Source organism: Aquila chrysaetos, chromosome 24 (genome assembly GCF_900496995.4).
Source record: "Aquila chrysaetos chrysaetos chromosome 24, bAquChr1.4, whole genome shotgun sequence".
Lineage (NCBI taxonomy): Eukaryota > Metazoa > Chordata > Aves > Accipitriformes > Accipitridae > Aquila > Aquila chrysaetos.
In genome coordinates this window covers 13,448,295-13,463,095 of record NC_044027.1, presented here as the reverse complement: position 1 = coordinate 13,463,095, position 14,801 = coordinate 13,448,295, and the positions used below count along the sequence as shown (strand labels likewise).

The 14,801-nt window shown below is 48.9% G+C and overlaps 1 protein-coding gene across 2 annotated transcripts in view; it reads right to left on the bottom strand.

The window, feature by feature from the left end:
• Positions 1-14,801, bottom strand: part of COL27A1 (collagen type XXVII alpha 1 chain) — a 164,868-nt gene that overhangs the window by 30,574 nt on the left and 119,493 nt on the right. For both annotated transcript variants that reach the window (XM_030000304.2, XM_030000305.2), the window contains 4 exons: positions 12,423-12,476; positions 10,713-10,766; positions 9,874-9,927; positions 8,268-8,375 (listed from right to left, as the gene is read on the bottom strand). In XM_030000304.2, coding sequence (XP_029856164.1) covers positions 8,268-8,375; positions 9,874-9,927; positions 10,713-10,766; positions 12,423-12,476 — 270 coding nt within the window. The remainder of the gene's footprint in view (positions 1-8,267; positions 8,376-9,873; positions 9,928-10,712; positions 10,767-12,422; positions 12,477-14,801) is intronic.

Below are 14,801 nucleotides of genomic sequence, written 5' to 3'. Positions count from 1 at the left end.
GGTTAATATCTTCCTTTTGAAGGACACAGATGCCCTGAGGTTGTGGAAGAGGAGGGGAATGAAATCCTCTCTTGCAATAAGGAGGGGAATCTTGGAGTAACTGCCCAAATTGTGCGTCTCCTTCGTCTGAGTCAGGAAAGAAACCGTGCCAAGTCAATGGGATTTATTTCAAATTCTGGCTCATTTCGACTCCTATTAACTCTAAACAAAGACCAGCTGGGATCAGCCTGCCTTCCCAAGCAGCAGAGAGACCAGGCAGAGCTGGCTGACTCACTGCAAGGGTGAACGGCCCCTCAGCTGCAGGAGAGCAACCTCGGTTGCTGCAAGCAGCTGTTCCCCTGGAATTGGGAGAGCTCTGTATTTCCCTGCAGGATTCGCAGGGCTCACAGGCAACCCTGGTCCACTCCAAAGGTTTCAATGGATTTGGTGGGCTGAGTCACAGATACCAGAATAGCAGACAAGGGGAAAAAACCCCCCACAGTAAAATCTCCCAAACAACAAAACCCAGCATGTACCTCTTCATAAAATGGGATGTTTAGACTTCCACAGAAGAGGCTGAACCTAGGGCTATCAGCAATGCACTGATTATTAAAGGAAAAGAAGGAGAAGCTGATTGCAGCTAAGGGCAGAGTTGGCCAGGAATAACAACATTGCTTCTAGAAGGGGAAGGAGAGAGACTTGTGGACTGCAGCTATGCGGAGAGGCACTTGCCCTGACCCTTGCTCTCGCCCTATTCAAAGCAAAGAGTTTAAGCACGTTTGACTACATTCCTGAGCAACTTTATTTGCCTTTGATTTTTGATGCAAGGCAAATACCTGCTTATGGCTTTGCTGGATATTGGTCCATACGAATAATAATACTCCAAGGCTGTTACACAATGACATGCCATGGCCAAGTGCAAGCACCTTCAGCTATAGAAACTGGACTCCAGTATAGCAACTGGCCCTGCTGATGTAGCAGCTACTGGAAAGGACAGGCTGTAGGGCAGGAAAAGTATGTTCTGTTGTGTCCCCTCCTCCCGTGCGGAACGGGTAGCTGTAGCTTGGGACATGGATCGTGCACAAGCCCAGGAGACATTCAGCTCTGCAGCAAAGGGTCCCTGCCCTTTGACAAGCACAGCTGTCTCAGGAGACATCTACTGAGATGTGTCTGGCCCGTGGGCCAATGCAGCCTGTAGCGAGCCACGGCACAGGGCACAGGAGTGGGGCTGGGGAGCTCCCAGACCCCCTCTGCCTCTGCCAGCAATCGACCTCCTGCATAACCCCGGGCGAGCCACTTCACTACTTTGTGCATCTACTGCTAACATGTTATTCAAGGGCAAGATTAGGAGTAACAACACTCATTTCCAAGATTAAGGGTGTGAGGAGCTCTCTGTTACCACTGACACACTGCTGGGGCTGTCACAGCCCTCCCCTGCACACTGAGACCAGTATTCTCCATTCCTTCCACTGCTAAGTCAGAGGGTAACCCCACACCTTCCAGTTGAGGGAGTTTAACAAACTTCTTTCAAGTAAGAGCTCCACAGACAGCCCGTAGACCAGGGCACGAAAAACAGCTTTTCCAGAAAACAACAGCTCAGCACATTATCAAAAAAAGCATAGATTCCTCTATGGAGAGCAGAGATTAAAACCAGAAGTGACTCCAAGATTGTCCTTCGGCAGGCTCAGTGTTTTCAGGGAGCCGAATGCCATGTAACTGATGTGGCGTTGCCAGCTGTCGCTGAGCTCATGTGTTCGGAGTGAATGGCTGGATTCAGCGACAGCAGAGCAAGGCGCTTTGTTGCAGAAAATCTTTGAATCATGTTTTCAGTGGCAGGAAACAGAAAAGAACAAAGAGCAAAAAACCACTGTGGGACAAATTCTGCTGTAAGTGATGTTTGGACAACTTTGTAATAGGGCAGTGTGTCGGATGAGAATGAGCTCCTGCTCTACCCTGGCATTACAGAGCCCAGAAACCAGCCCCAGCTCAGCTGTGACCACAGCATGCCGTTTCTGGAGCGACTCTGCTAGCTCAGAGCAGAAGACCCATCCTGGCCAGCAAGTCCTCCTTCCAGTTCGGGATTGTAGCCTGTAGATGATGGACAAACAAGAACACAATGGGAAGGATGGTGTCCCGAGGACACAATGCTGCGTGTTGCTGTCGCTCTGGGGAACGATGTGGCTAAGACCATAGCGCTGGAGCCAAGAGCCATGGGTTCGCCCAGCGCTCTGGACTGGGTTGGATAGTGGCTTTATCCTTTTCAAAGCACTGTGAGTTCCCCCAAAGAACCTTCTCAGATCTCCACTCCAGCCCAGCTCTGTCACTCTACCCTCTTGGAGAGCAAACGAAAGGACTTTGGACCTTGTCACGTCAGAGCAAAAGGATTTACCAGCCCTTAGAGCTCTTTTGGTCTGCTGGTGCACGTCTGCACCATGCAGCAGGGCTGGCACATGCAGCCAGATCTTCTCTGATGTAATTTTTATGGCGATTTATACCATTGGAGCATCTGGCTCAAAGCTTTCCGAGTCCTGACGTGGCTTGAATGACACTGCAGATAGGATTTCAGGTTAAAAAGGAAGTGGAAAAAGAAAAGAACTCGGCTCCCAGGTTTGCTGAACAACGAGGGATTTTCTTGTTTCAGAGCATGTTGTATTTCATTACCTATAGGCTCTCCAATTGCTTTCCTGGAACTGTAAAAACCTTGCTATCAGATGTCTGCCTTGTATGACAACCAGCACATTACGAAAACCACAGTGCACAGCTACGGAGTGCAGCTGGAAACCCACTACCTCCCTCCTGCCAACTGGCTTGGGCCTTTTGCACAGCCACCGGTGGATCAGTTGTCCTCCAAGGGAAGGGCTGAAATGCCGTATTTTCTGTAGGTGGAGAGGAGAAGCAGCGGACGGGAGCACTTTTGGGGGGGCTGCTCTCAGGGACCACTTGCCTGTGTCCAGGTTGCTGGTTGCATACCAGTGACTTCAGCCTTTGGCTCTTACCATCCTCTGTTGCGAAGAGCAGGATTGACTGGCAGCCAGATCCTTTGTAAATGCACATTACTTTCTAACAACGTTCTTCAGGTATTTCAGGCTCTGTGGCCCTATCCCCTCATACGCTTATAGGTTGGCAGATAAATTATCTTTTTATTTTGCCAAACTGCACCGTGATATCTGCACTGCTGATGGATGCCTTGCCAGGGTTCAACCAGCCATTGTATCTTCCAGTCTCCCCACAAACTGTGGAGATATGTCCTTGTCCTGCCTTGCCCGTAGAGAAAGTCTAGATCTCTGGCGGGCAACTCCTGCTCCTGCTCCCCACACTGTTGACCCCAGGATCTGCACCTCCAGCCAGTTTCTCTGAATGGAGATGCCCAAACAGTCCCTGGTGCTCTGCAAGGGAAGAGATTTTCAGCTCTCTGCTGCTCAAATGAGCCAACCAGAGGTCAAATGGCCAAGTCCAGAGGAGAGTCAAGATCAAGTGAAGGCAACAAGTTTGTATTAGAAGAAGATGGAAACCACTGGGAGGAGATGATATACGAGACATATCATCGGGAAAGGTGCTTGGGAAAGGTGCACGTCTCTGATGTGATTTTTGAAATCTGAAGTGGATCTTGCACTCAGCTGTGTGTTAGTGTTTCAGGTGCTCTGATTTCTCTCTTATGACCAGAGGGACAACTGGCCCATCCCTCTGCTGAGCAGGAACTGGAATTGAAAGGAGCAGTGTGAACTTGGACAAAGTGACCAAATGATAGAGGATACTCGCGTATCTCAGCTCCAGCTGCCTCGAGTCCTGCCAGCCACAGCTGTGAGACTCATGGACCATCTCAGTTGCCAGGTTTGTTTGCTGAAATCCACTGGCTTCGAAACGTGTACAAATTACCCCTGGAGACTCGGCTGGGGCCTCCCTGCTTCTTTTGTTTGAGATTTAAAACCACAGTGGAAACCAGTTTTCAGATATGTTAATACTGGAAATGGCTGAGCCAAGTAAAAGCTAACGATCTTTGAAAAATGTTTCTTGAGCACTGAGGGAAATTTGGTTGTGCTCAGTCGGTAATGTTTTATCAGCATCGGAATGGCTTTCTGGAAAACGAAACCTTGCTCAGTAAAGCCAGACGTGTCCCTGCTGTAGGAGTTGATCGCTGGGTGAATGTCTCTCTTCTGCATGACCCAGAAGGGGAGCCCAGACAGTTTATGCTTCCTCCAGCTTTAGGACCTATGAAGGTGCTCCAGCACATCTCTTCATCTGCCATTTCCCAGGGAGCTCTACGACTGTGCAGGCCGAAGAACTGCTAACCTCTTTCCATCCTTTGCGCTGGCCCGTCGCCACGTGGTGTGCAAGCTTGTACGTGCCCTGCCAAGTTCCCCAGCTTCTACCTGCTCTGTGGCTACACAGGGTGCTGCCAGCACCAGGCCTTTGCCCCAGGCCAGTATGTGCAAAATGGGCTTAAAATGTACCAGCAATAAAGGCAGATCATTTCAGAGCAATCAGGTGCCTCATTTCCTACATCTGTCAAAAGGACACTTGATATTGAAGCATCATGTTCCTTTAGACATAAGCAAAATAAAGATTAAGACTAAACATGTCCTTGGTGTTAAGGAAAAATCTTCAAGAAGTGGTGTAGCTGCAGGGATTTGTGATGAAAAGGGTTTTTCCAGAGGCTGTCGCTGTTCGTGGAGGCCATGTCTGTGTGGGTCCCCTTTAGTGCTGAGGCAGAAGGCAACACAGGGCCAAGTCAAAGTGTAGGAGAAGCTTGTCTCTATGTCCACAACTGCAGATGGGCATCAGCTTCCTCGGGATAATGTGAATCTCTTCCAGAAGCAGAAGAGGAGCTACACACTCCCAGATGGAGGTGAGTTTGTTGGCAAAGGTAACTACAGAGGTCCTTGTGTGTGTGTCTCTCCCACTAATGGCATACAAGCATCAACATCTCCCCTGTCCCCTTTGTAGCTGAGCACGATATCCCAACAATATTGGAGCAGAAGCAAACATCTCTAGCCCAGGAAATAGTCGGTGGATCCAGGCAGCAATGCAGTGAAGCACGGATGTAAGGACCCCTGCGTGTCACGCCAGGAGAGACCAAATGAAGATGCAATAGCTAAAGATGAAGTTCTCTTTAAAACCATCTAAACTGAGTATTGGACAGCGTAACACTATCACATCAGATGTATTAAAACCATATGCAACATGCGTAATGTGTAAACACACAGTATCTGCAGCACACCCAAACCCAACATGCCTCCTCCCTGCAACGCAAATGCCTCCACACCTTCCCCAGGCCATTATTTCCATGCCACCTTACAAATCCTGGACAGGAGTTTGTCACCGTTCAACCTTGGTACTTGCCCTTGGGTGAATACTTGCAGGATTTTTCCCTAAGATTTTTTTGTTCTCTTTGCCCAGCAGCCTTAAAAAACTTTGTCCGTTGTACACGGTTTTGCTGGGCTGTGCCTGTGGGGGCTTTTGAGGCATGTCTTGCAGAGAATGGGTTGACTTGATATTCCAGCTTGCAATCCTCAGTTGAAAAGGAGGGGGTTGCAGTTATGTCTAGTGCTTTGCATCTCTGAGCTGTAAACTTTATCTTGGCAGAAATCTAAGGAAGTTCCCACTAATGTTGGTACCTTTTCTCCATGGAAGATAGGATAAAAGTCTCAAAGAAAAAATGGGAAAAAAAAAAATTATTCGTACTTCTGTCAGAGGACTTCCATATTTAAATTACCTCAGCGAGTACAGGAACACCAGCCTATATATTAGGTAATGGCCAGGCATTTGGCAGGGGAGGCAGTGCTATCTGGAGCCTACGCGGGTCTCTGAAAGTCTGCTTGACTTTAGACGTAAGGATATACAAAGAAGCATATTAAAATAGTAGATGGAAATATAGCACTCTGCAGTAAAAAAAACAAAAGGGAGTGATTATGAGCAGGAATCTTGGCTCTATTGACTCTTTTTTTTTAATAATAAAACAGAAAACGGCATCATGTTCCCAGGGACATGCTGGCAAACAGCAGGGATGGAGTCTGAGAGAATATAGAGTTATACTCTATAACTTAATATGGCTTTTGCATGATTTTAGTATTTTTATTGGTTCTTAAAACATGCACAATATAAACATGTGAACCAGCCAGAAGTATAGCACATGGAGGGCTGGGCGCTGAGGGTGGCTGTCCAGCTGTGCCAGCCTGCAGCTGGGAGGGAGCTGGGATACTGGGGACCACCCTTCACTTGTGGTACGGTCCCAATCCTGCAAAGAGCTCCCTGGGGGTACAGGGGGCTGTGGCCAAGGGTGGCCTTATTTGGGGCAGGACTACAGCCTTATTCTGCACATTTATGGTGCTGCACTGCAGTATTAAGCCAATGTTTCCACTTTCTAGTCGAGTCAGTGCTCAAATCCCAATCTCAGCCCAAAAATAACATAAATCCAGCCCCTTTGCTGCTTCCATCCCCTCACACCCTTCTCCCTGCCCTCCTTTTAGCCAGCCACAACGTCACCAAAGGGAAAAATAACATGCTTCAACATTGAGCATCCACCTAGTGCTCAGAGGTACCTGCCTGCCCTGCTGCCTCCCACCCATCCTGGGCAGGGATTTCAGAGCTGCCATCAAATTTGGTCAAACATGGGCTACTCATTCCTTCTGACATGCCGTGGCTACCTGTATGCCTCCTGGAGACATGTGGCGTGGGAGCTGGCGTGTTCTCTGGCTGTACGAGGAATAAGACTTGTGCTACAGGCGAGCATGGCCGCTCCACTCAGGCTGGCTGCATCTCACTCCACTGGGCTATTGCTTTGCAGAAAGAGCCTTGCGAATCCACACTTCTGACAACTTTGATCCGCAACAATAATTACAATAAATAAATCATGTCATCAAGCTGATAAACTCCCTATTTCAAGCAGAAGGGCCTGACTTGGCCTGCAGAGCAGCCCACTGGGGCGCTGGGCGGAGCCATCCTTCATCTGGCACCACCGAACAAGCCCCAGGCCAGACTCTGCCTGACTCCTCTGGCCCTGCAGCTCTCATCTCGGAGCCAGAATCACATTTTTTCTTTATATGGCACTAAGATCAGACCTCCAAGCAAACCAGACATGCCTAGGATATTCATTGAGGATTCAGGAATAATTTCCTGCTAATTTCTTCTATTTGTTTTCTATATTTAAGGGGGAAACCTTTGAAAGGAAAAACAGAAGTAAGCAAGTAATTATCGAGCAGAAGTAGGAGGAGGCAAAAGGTGGCCATTGCCAAACTCCAGGCCAAGGCCAGCTGTGGCAGCCAGGGGAAACTCAGCTCCTCGCAGTCCACTGTACATCCCTCTCTAATGCCCTGCAAGGTGGTCCATTTTACAGATGCAGTAGAGAGGCACAGTGTCCCAAAGCCTATGGCAGACCAGAGAAGTGATCCACATCTCAAGTGTGTATCCTGATTGAAAGATGAAACCATCTCTTGGATGTAGGTTTTTGAAAAAATAACATACTTTACAACAACATGTGCAACAAGTCACATCTCAGATGACCTCCTGCCCTAAGCAGTGTCCTGGTTCACTGCCTGCATCCCCCTCTCAATCTGCCCCCAGGTGTTTTGCTGCAACATGGCATGCCCTGTTACAGTAGTATTAATGTCTGCAGTAATTATTGCCCTTGTCAAAACAAAGAAAAAAGAAAAAAAGAAAAAAAGGAAAAAAAAAGAAAAAAAGGAAAAAAGAAAAAAGGAAAAAAGAAAAAAGGAAAAAAGAAAAAAGGAAAAAAAGAAAAAAGGAAAAAAGAAAAAAGGAAAAAAAGAAAAAAGGAAAAAAAAGAAAAAAGGAAAAAAGGAAAAAGCCTGTTTATTTCTTACTAGGGTTTAAATGCAAACCAGCCTCCCAGACACAAGACTGCAAACTTTCTTTCATCCTCGTACTGCAAAAGGATCTCGTCTCTTCAGACGAGCTGGTTTGCCTTCTGCAGCCCAGAGCTCAGTGCGTGCCAGCTGTGCGCCGATGCCTGAGCTGGGCAGCACGCGCTGCACCTCTGCGCTCACGCTGCAGCTATCAGGAAGGTTAAAGTCGTCTTGCACGCAAGGATTTAGACAAGAGCACGCAGCACTCTGCTGATGCTTTTTAGGCAAGGTGCAACTGCTAATTTGGAAACAAGAGTGCAGGTGGCCCTATGGAGAATGCAGGAGTTGTGTTGGGCCGATACCCGTACCCTGGAGATCTGAGATACACACAGGGCTGCCCATACAGCTCGGGGAGGAGAGAGCTAATTGCTACAGGCAACCCACGGACCGGCTACGGGGGCGAGCGGGCTGGTTTCGCAGACTCACTCGGACACCTGTGATGCCGGGATAGCCAGGAGGCCCTTCTTTTCCCTTCAGTCCTTCGTTGCCTTTTTCTCCTTTCTCTCCTTCCAGGCCTTGCTCTCCTTTGTCTCCCTGTGGAAGAGAGGAGGGTGGGAGCTTTTTATACCCGCACAACACATGGGTCACTGTACATGGCTCTTGCAAGGAAAAAACCCAACACGTAATTAATATTTCAGGAGTCTGAGAGGAAGAGAGCCTGCAAGCAAAAGGATGAATGAGCATGAGTCATAATACACTTGACATTTAACAAAATGAGCAAAACCAGGTTTCTTTTTTTTAAAGTCTCTTGGCTAGAGGAGAAGGAACTCCCCCATTACACAGGGTAATCTGAACCTCTTTGCTTCTCCTGCAATAAAGCCTGAACCTCCCACGTCAATGAGACAGGCAGACAAGATCTGAAAGCCTCACTTGCCTCACCCAGAAGCCCTGAGCTCAGGATGCTGAAAGATTTTTCATGGGACAGGTTTGTCTGGAGCAGCCACTTGGCTCTTGCTGCCAAACGGGAATCAGCCCAGGGCTCAAATAAACACTCTGCAAAACAGTGTCATCTTGCCCTGTGAAGGATTTGTGGTCCGAGCAGTAGGTATCATGTCAAATCACTGTTCTTATACTTGATAGCACAAAATTTTATGGAGACAATCAAAAAGGTTAATTCTGTACTGACAGCAGCACCCACACTTGTGCAACCAACCAGCCTTGACAGAGTCGTTTTCCACATGCACCTGCGTTAGCAAGAGCACAGCAACCTCTCTTCTGGTTAAACAAATGCTCCTGCAGTGAGCAGCGGCTCTTCTACTGTCCAGAGACACATTCAGGTTGGAAAGATCTGTGGTTCAAGAGCTCTTGGGGACAGTTAGCGGTGGCAAGAGAATACAGAAGTCTTGACTGTCTTTAAGGAAGAGTCTTTTGGTACAACATTCAGAGATAAGCAGAAGTAGAGACACATGGCAAATAGTTTAACTAGAACGAAGCAATAAACTGCATTGTTGTGGGACCAGCTGTTTTTTCTTTCCATGGAACAAAACTGTTGGCCTGTTTGGAAGGGCTAGCTGTGCAGGGACAGAAATCAGTCCTGTTCCAAAGGCAAGGTAGCAAACTCACAGCAGCTAGATACAGAGTGCAGTGCAAGCCCTGAGCGAGCACCTGGGGCTCTGCCAAGAGGAATGGGATCTGGTTTCTTTACTTGCAAACAATGTTCTGGTCAGTGGTGCAGGCGAGAATGATGGACAATTCTTGATTTCCCCTGCCAGGCCCAGGAATTCCTGATTAGTTGGAAATTTAATCTGTAAAGACTCAAATAAAAAGACAAATTGTTGGAAACTAGATTTTGAAGAACTTGACCTTTTTGGAGGTCTGATCAGATGCCAAAAATGTGGGCAGAGGAGTGAAACAGGAGGAGTCCGTTATGTGTGCTTGCAGAAAAAAAATCCTTCGAGGGAGTAGGGCAGAGGCTTATTGCACAGAGGACCCAATAACCCCCTTCGCTTCAACCTGGCCCTGGGAGTTACGGGAGCCTGAGTGCACGGCGATGTGTGTGAGAGCCAAAATGTGCCATGAGAGTGAGGTTTACCTTGACACCATCCGGCCCGGGTGGCCCACTGTCTCCTTCCAGCCCTGATTCTCCCTGCAACACACAAAAGCAAGCACCATAAAAGCTGTGCCTAAACATGCTTTTTTCCCATGCTTTCTGCAGCTGACTCGTGGCAGTGAGCCGGGCTGCAGCGACAGGAGCCCAGCCCTCAACTTTGACATGTGTCCTATCTCATACCCGAATGCTGAACAAGCTTTTCCTGAAGAAAAAGCATGAATTCAGCCTCTTGCTTTATTCTGAGCCATAGTTTCTCCTCCACAGGCCCCGCTGCTGGCCTGCGGGAAGACCTCCTTTCCCTGTGTTGAAAAGTGGGCTCAGTCTGTATTCATTTAACCCGGGGCTTCCCCATCCTGCTCCAACAACTGACCTTAGTCCTGAGAAGGGACAAGAACCACTACCAGCTTCAATCCATGCATTCATCCCATCCCTGGCGCTCTCCCACGTGTGCATAGTGTAGCCAGTGTTTCCCTGCTTAATGCCCGCCTTCTGCTCCAGCATTTCCCTGCCCAGTGCAGACTGCACCCTCCCAGTGAACAGGACGCGTCTGTTCCCACACTGCCCCTTTCATACGCGAGGTTGTCACAGCACTTTGCAAAGCGGCACTGTAGCATTTGGAGAGGCTCATGTAGGCTGGTGAGCTCAAGCTGACAGGCTCTGCAAGGAAGGTGTTTCCACCACCCGCAGAAGAAACAAGGGCCATAAGGATTACGGGATGCCCAGAGCAGGGTCTCTTTGCCCAGGCTGTGGGTGAACAGGGAACAGAGCCTCTGAGGAACTGATAAGGCACAGAAGCCCTACCAGAAGTTGACCGTACTCACTCTTTGGCCAACAAGGCCTTGCTCTCCAGGGACTCCCAACTGGCCAGGATCACCCTAAAAAGAAGGAACCACAGACATGGAGAGAAGCTGTTTACTGGTGGCGAGTGAGCATGACGTACTTCCCATTGCACCCCTCATTTTGACTTTTTCTTTCCTTCTCCTACACAAACACCTTCACTTTGCAAGGGGGTCCAAAGGACAGGTTGGCATCACCGGCGCCTCTGCTCATGTAGGGCCAGCACACACCTCACAGGCTCTGTTGCAATGATGCTCGACAGGACAGGGGTCGAGGAGTAGTTCGTGTTGCCTACAGCTGCAGAGCCAGAAAATATTCCCTCAGCATGGCCCTTTGGCAGAAAAGCAGCAATGCTGGGTGCAATGCAGCATTGCAGCAGGCACAACCAGAGTGAGGGAGAAGAAAGCCGGCAGCTCTTTGAGCCCCAGCATGACTGAGGAGGGTGGAGAAGAACCTCAATCTTTGATGGCACCAAAATGAGTGAACTGAAGGTGTTGGAGCTGGCAAACAAATGGATCTTGGCAACAGGCTGTGAGGTTGCAATTTAACAGTGGGGGTACAACGGCCATAGGGCAGCTACCTCGCACGTGTGCCCATCCAAACTAACCACTTTGCAAGGGAGAGAGCTCAGGAAATGCAGAAGCATAAGGGGAAAAGGTTTCACCTATCCATACATCTTGTCCCGCAGCAAGCTGGTCTGCAAGCGATAACTGCCCCGAGCAAGCCCAGCCTGTCCCAGAACCTCCCAGCTTAGGAGAAGGAGCGGCATGGGACTCTTGCTCCCTGACTCCCCAGCAAGGACGTGCTGCACTGACGGCGGGTAAAGGGGTGTTTGTGCAAATCATCGTGTCCTGTTCCTGAGGAAGAGAGCCAGGAGCACGGGAGCTGAAACACTCGTGCAGTATCAGGATGCCAAAGACACGGTAGCTCCAGTGAAGTGTCAGAAGATTTGCCAAGGAAAACACGGCAAAGGATGGGGCTGGGGGTAGGGAGTGAAGAACAGCAAGGAGGAAATTGCATTTAATCCCCGCATAGAGTCTGTTCAAAGTTCTGCACACAGGAGCGAACCTTCAAACCAAGCGGAAAGGGGGTCAGGATAAAATAAAAACCCTTCTGAGCTGCTCAGCACAGGGATCTTATTCAAACAAAGAGATGGTTTTTATAGGCCTTTCCACGTGGACAAGAAGGTGCATTCATGGCTCTGGAGCAGGGCACCCTTCCCCCATAACCATTAGGGGAGTTCAGTCCCCACAGAGCTGAGGCTTGCAAACTGTGGCAGGACCTCGTATGAGGGTATTTTTAAGCTTGGGACCTTCCTAAGACTCTTCTTGTTTCAAATTAGAAGCTGTCTGGATCTCTGGGTCTTGGGGACTCTCCTCTCCACTCAGATTTTGGATCTGCAAAAGAGGCGAGCTTCATTTCCAAGGCCCTTCACAGCTCTTGAGGCACAAGATCCCTGGGATGGTGCTTCTCCCCAGCACTGACAGCCTCCCCCTCAGGATGGTGCTCAGAATTTGTAAGCAAGGGCTTAAAGTTAACCTGATTTTATTTTTTAAACTTTTATCTTTTGTTGAATACGCTGTCTGCTTTGGCTGCTGGAGGGTGAACCTGCAATGTTACCCAGTTCTGCAGGAATAGAAGTTACTATTATCTCTTCGGTCTGACAGAGAAATTGCACTAAGAGTTTTTCTTACCTTCATGCCAGGTTCACCTGCGAGGCCAGGTTGTCCCATTGAGCCAGGCGGTCCCTGGAAAAAAAGAAAAAAAAAAAAAAAAAAGAAAAAACCCATTGTAACAAAGTAGAAAGCAAGATCAAAGACATAATTCCTTTAGCAGAGCCCTCCTGGGACAGCAGAGCCCTGGTTGCAATGCAATTACTTCCCCGGAGTTGGCTCAGGGTATGCAGCATCAAAGGGGCCCAGTACCCCGTCATGCCTGGTTACTGGGAGGGCTCTGCTTGTCTCTCACTCCTCTTCTCTCCCCAGCCCTGTGGTAGCTCGCCAGCCTCCTCTGCCAAGCACCTCTCTCTAACTCCTTCCAGCCCCTCTGCTTTCTGAGGCTAGTAACCATGCTGGGGAGCAGCACTGGGGCTAGCTGGGAAAGAAGGGAAAAGGTCCAGAATTAAACTTGAAAACCCTTCACAAGGGTCCAGCAGGTTGGCTGATACAGTGGATAACAAAAATGCTCAGCTGTGCTCTTGCTCCCTCCTCACCGCTTCCTGCAGCCCCACTTCTCCGTTAGCTCTGATGTGAGCACGTTCTCCGCACCACCAGTCTCGTTTCGGTTAGGGTTAAGCATCAACACAGCCTCAGGGTTTGCAGGCACATTGAATTGCCCTGCCTTTGCGGGAGCAGCTGCCCCAGATGACACAGCTTCGAGCGGAGCCATCAGCCCTATGGTCCCGGAGAGGTAGGCGCACAATGGTGTGGCCAGCTCTGGGACGGCTAAGGGAGCCAAGAACAGCAAGGTTACACCAAACCCTCCAGCACAAATTTTGGCCAGATTAGCTTTGACATCCATCACCCACTTTCTCTGTCTGTAATGGGCCAGCAAACATCCTAATGTCAATGACTGGGCTCAGACCAGAAATCCATGGCCCGAGGCTGTTGCCAGGCTGTATTAAGTGAAAGAAAGCAGTTGGCAGATGAGATAACATGGCCCTATCTATCTCAGCATAGACCCTGGTAGAGGGGCTTGGCATCCCTCAGAGTGCCAAAAATGAGTGCCTGACCTGTAAAACTATGGGAAGTGAGATGGAAAGACAGAAGATGAGAGAATGACCTTGCAAACTGTTCTTAGTGTCCAGCTGCCATGCGCAGCCTTGCGATAGAGGGGTCATGTTCATTAGCTGTCTTCAGTACCAAGATCAACGGGGAGCTTTAATCTTTGTACATTTTTTACTACCTCTGGGAAGCATGGGGAATGAGAATCTGTAAAACAAGCCCAAAGATGGGACAGCAAAGCTTGTCTTTAAAGGATTTGAGTGGTTTATTTACTTATGGTATTTGCTTTCCGGACAACAATCTCCCTTCTCTTTACAGTTGGGAATAGAAGAAAAAAGAGCACATAGTCAAGGGAGCACTCTGCTGCCCAGGGAATAAAGCCAGTTCCTGGCTTGCTGAAATGGATTCAAGCAGCGGAGGGAGCAGGGTGTGTGTTGGGTTTACGAACAAATGGTCAAGTCACGCAATGAGAAAAATCAAGCTCCAATGAAAGCAAAAATCCTGCTTTGGTTTCTCCAGAGGTGCCAGTGCAGAGAAAGGCTCCTGGAAGAGTCACAGATTTGAATAAAGCTCTGTACTTTCTTGGTTGGCAACATCCAGAGTGGCTCGGTAGCAGCTTTCCAGCTCCCCAGTGTGGTTTACCACGCTGAGAGCTCTCTCCATCCAGTCTAGCAGCCATGAGAATGGAAACTTTCATGACTCATACACTTTGCAGTAGACTGCATTAAAAGCCACCTTCACTGCTGTTTTCACAACTGAGTGAAACATCATGTCTATGTTACAGCTCGGGACCTACGGAAAGGAGCTACCCAAGGGGAACTGGCACATCTGGTATAAGCGGCCAAGACTATAATACTTCAAGAGGAGTGAAATCAAGCCAAGACTGCAGACAAGTTAGGGGAAAACCATGGAGGCATCTCCTGCACTCCATCGGGGCGCTGTTTGGCAGCTGTTGCTGCTTTGGTTACGGTGTGTTTGTGCCACTGCTTCATGGCAACGGCAACCCAAAAGCACAGTCAGCAGCAAAGGCATTTCTCTGAGCTTCTTCCACTGGCTGCAGCGGCTTGCGATGGGACTGCCGCAGCAATCCAGGGGGGCTGACAAAATTGTGTCTTGTCAGCAACAGCTCCAGTGAGGGGGAAAGAAAAGACCGGTTTTCAGTTTGAATTGTTACTGTATTTGGTGCAGAAAGGTGGTCCCCGGTGTAGTCGTAGAGTCATGCCTGTGACATGCTTGTCAGCGTGGTCAGCTTTTAAATGTTTCTCTTGTTATGAAGATGGGTCTGCACATCTACCAACTCAGTGTCTACGGGCTGTGATAAAAATGATGCTCAAATTTCTGATTTTCACT